The sequence below is a fragment of the Crassostrea angulata genome, chromosome 5 (genome assembly GCF_025612915.1).
Source record: "Crassostrea angulata isolate pt1a10 chromosome 5, ASM2561291v2, whole genome shotgun sequence".
Classification (NCBI taxonomy): Eukaryota; Metazoa; Mollusca; class Bivalvia; order Ostreida; family Ostreidae; genus Magallana; species Magallana angulata.
Window position 1 is genome coordinate 41,716,816 of NC_069115.1, and position 9,156 is coordinate 41,725,971.

The 9,156-nt window shown below is 33.6% G+C and overlaps 1 protein-coding gene and 1 long non-coding RNA gene across 3 annotated transcripts; one reads left to right on the forward strand and one right to left on the reverse strand.

The window, feature by feature from the left end:
* Window positions 1-1,519: 1,519 nt before the first annotated feature.
* LOC128184479 (5-methylcytosine rRNA methyltransferase NSUN4-like) lies at window positions 1,520-4,917 on the reverse strand. Of its 2 annotated transcripts, none has more exons than XM_052853975.1 (6): window positions 4,712-4,917; window positions 3,528-4,161; window positions 3,139-3,270; window positions 2,628-2,770; window positions 2,233-2,357; window positions 1,520-1,801 (listed from the first exon to the last, which is right to left on the reverse strand). In XM_052853975.1, exons 1-6 carry the CDS (start codon window positions 4,841-4,843, stop codon window positions 1,525-1,527), a joined length of 1,443 nt encoding a protein of 480 aa, XP_052709935.1. In that variant the 5' UTR covers window positions 4,844-4,917; the 3' UTR covers window positions 1,520-1,524. The 2 variants fall into 2 exon arrangements, with proteins under 2 accessions (XP_052709935.1, XP_052709936.1); XM_052853976.1 differs by having other exon boundaries at window positions 4,716-4,812.
* Window positions 4,918-7,721: 2,804 nt separating this feature from the next.
* On the forward strand, window positions 7,722-8,950 carry LOC128184825 (uncharacterized). Its single transcript, XR_008243781.1, has 2 exons — window positions 7,722-7,944; window positions 8,443-8,950. It is a non-coding gene; the product is annotated as an uncharacterized LOC128184825 (long non-coding RNA).
* Window positions 8,951-9,156: the final 206 nt, after the last annotated feature.

Below are 9,156 nucleotides of genomic sequence, written 5' to 3' on the forward strand. Positions count from 1 at the left end.
AAAATATATCCCACAATATGGCATGCCAAAACAAATAGTGTGTTAAAATTTCAAGCATCTGCAATAAATACATAGTAATTGCTGAAAAATCTTTGACGGAAATTTGTTTGAAAATTTTGGCTAAAAATAAACAAAGTACTCATTAAACAGGAAGTTGACGTCCGATTGGTACAAAAACACATTCCACGATATAGCATGCCTATACAAATACTGTGTAAAAATTTCAAGCATCTGCGATAAACAGTTGCTGAGATTTCTTTGACAAAAATTTGTTTGAAAATTTTTGCTAAAAATAAACAAAGTCGTCATTTAACAGGAAGTTGACGTCTGATTGGTACAAAAATATATCCCACGATATGGCATGCCTATACAAATACTGTGTAAAAATTTCAAGCATCTGCAATAAACAGTTGCTGAGATTTCTTTGACAAAAATTTGTTTGAAAATTTTTGCTAAAAAATAAGCAAAGTCGTCATTTAACAGGAAGTTGACTTCCGATTGGTACAAAAACACATTCCACGATAAAGCATGCCTATACAAATACTGTGTAAAAATTTCAAGCATCTGTGATAAATAGTTGCTGAGAATTCTTTGACAAATATTTGTTTGAAAATTTTTGCTAAAAAATAAGCAAAGTCGTCATTTAACAGGAAGTTGACGTCTGATTGGTACAAAAATATATCCCACGATATGGCATGCCTATACAAATACTGTGTAAAAATTTCAAGCATCTGCGATAAACAGTTGCTGAGATTTCTTTGACAAAAATTTGTTTGAAAATTTTTGCTAAAAATGAACAAAGTCGTCATTTAACAGGAAGTTGACGTCTGATTGGTACAAAAATATATCCCACGATATGGCATGCCTATACAAATACTGTGTAAAAATTTCAAGCATCTGCGATAAACAGTTGCTGAGAATTCTTTGACAAAAATTTGTTTGAAAATTTTTGCTAAAAAATAAGCAAAGTCGTCATTTAACAGGAAGTTGACTTCCGATTGGTACAAAAACACATTCCACGATATAGCATGCCTATACAAATACTGTGTAAAAATTTCAAGCATCTGTGATAAATAGTTGCTGAGAATTCTTTGACAAATATTTGTTTGAAAATTTTTGCTAAAAAATAAGCAAAGTCGTCATTTAACAGGAAGTTGACGTCTGATTGGTACAAAAATAAATCCACGATATGGCATGCCTTAACAAACACTGTGTAAAAATTTCAAGCATCTGCGATAAATAGTTGCTGAGATAAATGCGACAGAATTTTTTGTTACAAACGGACAGACAGACACACAAGGGTAAAACAGTATACCCCGTCTCCTTCGGAATAAATATACCTCTATCTAATAATACATGTATGCCTGTTTGTCAATTGTACATTACTTTTTTTAATATATAACTTTACATATAAAATTAAATAATTATATTGACAGTTATTGTGATGGTATAAATGCACACTACTACTAGTTTAATCAGGCAGATTCCATTCAGCACTAATCATAAAAAAATCGCTGAACAGTTTTATCTGATGCGCTTTATTTTACAAATGTACATGGGTCCAAAATTGGAAGACAAAGTGGGAAGTACAAGCTGCCCATATTTTGTCTTTGGGAAGAAGGTAAAAATATCTTTGAATATCGGCCTGAGGTAGCTAATATCTATAACAACAGTGTCAATGTCAGTTTCTTTCCATAAATGGTCCATCGCTGCGTGAACGACACCATCATTCTGGGCAGGAGAGAGTGTACAAGTGGAGTACACGACGGTCCCTCCTGGCTTGCATGACTTGATTCCAGCTCTACAACACAAGAGTGGAAGCTGTACAAGCTTTGCTGTATGTGACAGTTAATCTGAATTTAATAACCTTAAATAACAAATAGCTATGATGTGAAAAGTTTAATTCAAGAATTTGTTTCCTCAATATTTCATAGGAGAAGAATTAAGATGATCGTATTTTATAACTATATTATAATCATTTATGTAAATATTTATCTTTAAATAAGGGAATAATAAATAACCTTGACTTTCAACAGCTTTTAATTATAGCCGTCAAAGGTCACCAAGTAAAGAGTCTCTATCATATATCATATCGTGTATCATGAATTGATTTACTGAGTATGTTTACCATAGAACATGTAATATGTACCTGGTAGTTTAAAAATAAATCTCTTCACTGAGAGACCAAATAGGGGAATAAAACTGATACTAGTAGCAAAAAATTGTTCTTACACAAGCAGTTCCATTTGCTCTGTTGGCAACTCGAGTCTTTCTTCCATTCGACCTGGCTTGAACAGATTGTTGTCTTCACTGATCAACACGTGTCTGTCTGTATTACAAGGGACATCCACCAGGACCTGGAAATATCAGTATTTTAGGTAAAAAAGTATTGTACCCCCGGTATGTGTATACAGTGTACCTCAGACTAGGTGCATCTTCCAGGCTTTTAATTCCACTCTACTAACACTAAACAGTTATGGATATTATACAGGTTTGTATCTACAAGCTATATTGTCAGTAGAAAAAATCAGTATCAGAACCTGATAAAAAATATTTTTTTGTTTATCAATTTCATGTTCACAACTGTCACTGTAATGAATTACAAATGAATTACAACTTATATGTACCTTATTGTAAAATGGGTCCTCTAAAAGTTTGCCATCTGTCTTGGATACCGACATGGAGGATGGGGTTTCTCCAATGTACCACTTTGAAATGTCCTTTAATCTGCTCAAGCGACTCCATGATTCATCAATACATGTAAGGTTTTCTGCAAAGTTTAACATTTTGCAAATTATTGATGAATGTTAGATCAGTTATAAGTTTTCATGGGGTACATTTTCTTTCTCTTTTTTTCAATCAAAGAGGGGGGGGGGGTCCTGAATAAGATCATTACTAATTTGAAAAGGAAGTCGGTCATAAATGTTAAAACTTACCGGTAACAAAGAACGTGTTATTATTATAAGTACAAACCCTCTTAATTTGTTCAAAACCTAACTGTCAACTTATATATTTAACTTATGTATAATACACATGTATGATTGCAATAAATTGCATTCACATCTATAATTTCTGATTACTTTTATCCCAATTCACTCTCTGAATAGCAAATTTGATTTTCTTTATAAAACTAAATACCTGTCTTTAGAGTCTGTAGCATTGCCAGAGTTTTTCCCCCTGGTGCTGCACAAAGGTCAAGAACAGAATCGTTTTCCTGAAGGTCAAGGGCAATCACAGGAAGCAAAGAAGCAGCGTCCATCATGTAGTAGCCTAGTGAAACATACAATAGTCCCTTTCAATACTGGTTTGAAAAAGGGTTATATCAACTGTCTATATACTAACTTGTAATAAGCACATATCCCTTATAACTGTTTTAAATACATGTTCTTAATTCATCGATTTTGAACACTAAATTGGATTGTTAAAATGCTAAAAAAAAAAAGACGGGTACAAGTGAATTATATGTTTCATTTTTTTTTTATATATATAAATTAATGTAATTTCTTCTGTAAAATGAGCTTACTGACCTAGGAGATTTCCATGCTTCATTTTGGGGTTTGGAAATTTGGAAATGTCTCCCTTGGGATATACAAAGAATTTAAGATCTTCAGGAAGCTCTGGTACCTGTTCTTGTATCACCTTCACGGGCACCTCAAGCAGGCTGTCGTCAAAAGTGGCCACCCTAGCTATGTGCTGCTGTAGTAGCTCTTTGTCAGTGTATACTCTTTTAGTGGGTATGAAATCATACAAACTTGTGTTTTTTCCCACCACAGGTTGAATTTCTTCTTTTACATCTTCATCATCATCATTGACATCATCATTTTCATCTACTTCTGAGTGAGGAAGTCTTTTTGGGAAATCTATTAAACTCTCTAATGGCAATGAACTTTGTTCAGTGACAATTTGCTGGTTCTCTTTCTCTAAATATTTTGCTCGAGCCAGTTTTGCTTTCTCCATCACATTATAGGTCCCTAAATCTGTCAGATATTTTTCAACTTTTTCATTTTCACTGTTATAGTTGTTTAATAATGCACAGTACTTTGATGTTGTCAACAGAGAAATTCTGATTGATGGCCATCGCTCCTTGAATACAGGTTTATAAAATGCTTCCATGTGATTCAGTGCATGCACTGTATGTGGTTTGCTTCCCTCATTTTTAGCCTAAATGGCAAATTGAAAAACAAATGTTACAAAACTGCATACAAAACTGAAAAATTGCAGTTAAATAATACAAACTTTTAAATTTATAATGGTTATTTTGTACCTGATATAATTTTTTTTTCAAGTTTAGAAATTTATGTAACACTGTCCCAAGCTCTCTATTGCACAAGTTGTACAGGAATGGTCTAATCTTTTAAAAGGTAAAGTTCTGAGTAGAACTCAATTATACGTACAATATTTAAACTCAGCTTTACACTAGCTTTGCCTAACAACTTATTTCTTATGGTTTTTAATACAAAATACAACAGTTTATTAAATCATTCGGAAGAATTATCTTTTATTTTTCATCGCAAAACTCTGTATTTTACAAAAAACATGTACATTCTTTCAGGTCATCGGGATATTAGAATTCGGGCGATTCCTGAACGATCACATCCCATTACATGTAAATTTACCATTGTGATTTATATAAATTTCATTATTTATTTCAGCGGAATAGTGCCCGATTTTATCAACACTACAGTACAGTACATGTGACAACAATACTGACCCACTTTTTCTTGTAACCACGTCGCTGAATGTAGTCAACTTGTTTACAAGGACATGGTAAGCATACACAAGAGTATCTGGCATATGTACACACTGTTCCTGTAGAAATAATTCTCATATATAGTGGAAACATTATCGCCGGTACCGATGTAACGTACTAACAGTGTTAAAACACGGGCATGAAAAAACGCAGGAAATACTATGCGCTACATAAATTTAAACACAGCAAGACAACCTTATACAATCCGGAATTAGAAACTCAGCAAGACAACCTTACATAATCCGGAATTACAGATATTCATCACATTTCCAATCAAATAACTTTCTTAGCAATTCTTTTTTACTTTCTTAATACTTTGAGGTATCATAAAGATGTATAGATACATGTATGTTTATGCAGCACGGTAAAAGAGACGGCTTTTCGAAAGAGTGAAGTGGTTCTGAAAAGAACCGTTTGTGCTATGACTGGCATCGTCTTCACCAACTTGGTCCGGCTTACAGGTACCATTTCAAGGTCGGGGTAGGGTCGGGGGTTGCGGCAATAGGACTAAGCAGCTTGTGCTCCGCTATTGACTCTCTTTCCTTTATTCCTCATCAAGGTTCTTTGCCATGCATTTCGTTCAGCAGCTCCTCAGCTTGCGTCTTTTTCAGTCTGTAGTATTCTTTGTAGCCTCGCAGCATTTCTTCCAATGCTTGGACCTGCTTTGCAATTGACTTCGATTTACAAGAATCTGGACGGGCATTCAGCATTTTCAAACGTACTTCCAAAATCTTGATGTGTTCCAAGGCTCTCTCTGCTTTGCTCTCAGCAACCAGGAAATTCGGAGTTCGATTCTGCATTTTGAATTGACATGACCAGCTTCTGTCTGGATCCAATCCTTATATACCATGACCTTTCAACACTTCTTCTGAGTTTAAACTGTTCAAGCCGGGAGACAGACATGACATAATTAACTAATTGCTTAATGATTAACGGTGTTAGGAATCTCCGGGGAATATGATCACCCGACCGGAGATAACAGACGCGATTTCATCATTGTCAACAAGATTGGGGATCTTATAATTGCGTAAGTGTTAATTATACCTAATTATTAACAGACGACCTGATAATTGGCATATGATCTAGATGATAAGCGTAAAATGTCAAGTTGGATATGATATCGTTAAAATCTTACATGTATATGGTCATAAAGTAAATTTTTAAAGATTTTTTAATATTCAATTTTAAAATTCTTCACCTTTTATTGATGAAAAATAAATATTTCATTAATATCAATACAATAACCTTATTTATAATTTGGATATATCATTAACATAATATGTTGTTATTTCCTTTCTCATCCTTAATACTCAGAGTTGTTAATGCGTGGTTTTTATTATCACAATTTTCACAATTTGTTTCATTTGCCATTAAGGGATTTAGATTATGTATCTATTGTGTTTTAATTATGATATTGTAAAAGTATGAACATTTTGATTGTTATTCAAATTGCCCTTCGTTGTAATTTAACCAAATGTTTAAATTTAACCAAATCGGTTTGCACAATCCTTATGTGAATTTACATATACAATGAATGATTTACTGCTGTTGTGAAGTGGTCATTACATACAATAACTGCTCTCAAACAACGATTTAAGACAAGCTTCTAATACATTGAATGTCTATTTTCTCTCAAAACATTGTACATGAGGTACAAAATACCAAAAATATTACAAATGTAAAGTGCAAGGTCAAGTTAGGAGGAGTAGAGTAATATAAATAAATTAAATCGAGCTAATATTACAGAAATATTACCAAAATGGTATCATTTCTTCGAAGGGTATAACATATACATGTATGTATTATTTAAATCTATTTTTGAATTTTTAAATTAGTTGAGTATATTGTCAATGTAAAATCTGAAGATAAGTACTTTTGTTGAATTTCAAACATCAAATCAACGTATCTGGAAATACCAGAATATTCTACTACATGGAGATACAACATGGACATTTCGTATTGACCTAAAATTGACATTTACCTTTCAATTGTATGGAATAATTATTTTCTGTTTTTCTTACTTATATTATATCCATATTGCATTTGTATTTGACAACGAAACATAAAATGAGATAGGAAAAAAGAATTTAAAAAATACATATATTTTTTAAATTATTTTATGTCGAACACAAACAAATAAAATGTATCGGATACTATCACTTAAAATCTGAAAATGTTTCGGACATTTATTATCAACATTTCACAGAATGATTCAAAGATAATTGCAGTCTCATAAACTAAGATATACTTATAATATCAAGAAAAAGTAATATATTTATTGATACATGTATATGTTTGATATCTACCGGCATCATATAAGACCATTTTATTCATCAGTCCCGTTTGAATATAGTCTAGAAATGTTGAATTAAATGCTTGAAGAGTTTTGAGTGTTAGAGAGAGAGAGAGAGAGAGAGAGAGAGAGAGAGAGAGAGAGAGAGAGAGAGAGAGAGAGAGAGAGAGAGAGAGAGAGAGAGAGAGAGAGAGAGAGAGAGAGAGATTTTGTAGGGTTTTTATTTAAATGATATCAAATTATTAATCATAACCATCATTTTCGTTAATCTCAACCTGGATATCAGTTGACACGTAGACAAAGCTCAACTAAGTGTCAGCTCATCTCTGGAGTTCACTCAACGCTCACTGACTCGCGCATTCACTGTAACTCTTAATTGTCAGGTCTCTGACGGGTGTTATTATATAAAACCACGATGACTGATAATGTTGTTATTTTGCATTCAAAATGCGACCCTTAAACAAACACAGTAAACTTTTCCAGGCAGAAAAAGAAGTTCAGAAGGCAAAGAAATACATCCTGCTCCTCCAGAAACGTTTATCAAAGCTAAATCAACGATACGAGACTTCACTGCATCCTGGAAACGAGGAGATTGAATTGCGCCTGCGTTTGGTTAGGCTTGAAAACATTATTAACGAAAACATCGAAGAATTCACAAGGAAGACTGAAGAAATTTGTGACAATCACTGTTCATATCGAACACACCCGATTTTATTTTTCCCATAATTCTTTGCAACGTGCTTGGCCGACGCTAACAATAGGCGCTAAGTTATACCCGGCCGAGCTGTCCAGCAATAAAGACGTGCTTAGTGTGTGAAGGGGGTATCGTGTTAGAAGCCTGTGTGGCATGTTTTAGTTTCACAAGTTCAGCATTTGACGCGGACACGGATAGCTGACCGTGGTAAGTATTTATTTAGTTTGGTGTAGTTTATTTGTAAATTTTTGCCTTTTTATTAGTATTACGCAGTCGTCCTATAAAGTCACCTTGACCATTGTTCACTGTAGAGTTACCTGTGTGTTCACTGATGTGTGACTTTAGCGAGAGTGTTTAAATGGAATTCGTCTTTTTCTATAGTACAGTTTTTGCTATTGCTGTATAAAGAAACGGTGATTTAAAGGGCTATTTTCTATGCGTTATTTTATTTTACAATTTATTGTCACTTTTTCCACTTAACTACTTGGGCGGAAGTGCGTCACCGGAAGTCTCAGACGCCATATTGTTTACTGTAAACAAATAACTTAGTTACCATATACTTACAATATTTTGAGATGTTGCCTTTAATATAATACTATTTATACATTATCATAGTTTGATACTATCAGTGAGATACTTATATGATGTATTATACAATATTGTTTTTATTATGGTGTTATGGTGTCACTTGTACACTTATTGTAGTGTCATATTGTTGATGTTGAGAAGATGATGTTATGGTGAAGTCGATGACGATGCGATGTTCATGTTGATGACGACGATGATGTTATGGTGATGATGACGACGACGATGATGATGGTCATGTCGATGAAGATGATGTAGATGATGTCGTTCATGGTGACGTCGGTGATGATTATGAAGTAGATGATTATGGTGATGACAATGATATCTATTATGACTATGGTGTTGTAGTTGATGATGTTGACGATAGTGTCGATGATTATGATGGCGATGGTGATGATGATGATTGTGGTGACGAAACTACTCTAGTTGTGGTTGTCCGTAGTTGGTCCAGGACTACAGCCCCGGAGATTCGGACACTCTTCTAATTTATTTTTGGTCATTTGTATAAACATCATATTTTTTCTTGTTGAGTGAAAGTTGTGTGAGTGTTTGTGTGGTTTAGTGTTTATATTTCTATCTTTTCTTTCTTTCTCTTATTTTTTTTGTTATTAAATTTTGTTAAATTTAAGAGTCTTGTTGTTGTTTGGAGTAGCCTCCGCTCATCCCGTTACAAAATTGAACATAGTCGGCTGAAGATTTGTAGATGCTAATAAGTCCTTAAGATTGCAATTCAAATGCTTTGATATGATTTGACGACTTTAAGAACCATAAAATCAACGTTCTGTTGAAATCTTGTTTAAACAAGATCACATTTTGGAAGTTTCATGGATAATG

Excerpts from the sequence above, each read along its gene's own strand:
- LOC128184479 (XM_052853975.1), bottom strand. The coding sequence starts at position 4,843 with ATGTTTCCACTATATATGAGAATTATTTCTACAGGAACAGTGTGTACA. Across the intron at positions 3,271-3,527 it reads GAAGCATGGAAATCTCCTAG|GCTACTACATGATGGACGCT; the intron begins GTCAGTAAGCTC and ends ATGTTTCACTAG. Across the intron at positions 2,771-3,138 it reads GCTACAGACTCTAAAGACAG|AAAACCTTACATGTATTGAT; the intron begins GTATTTAGTTTT and ends TAAACTTTGCAG.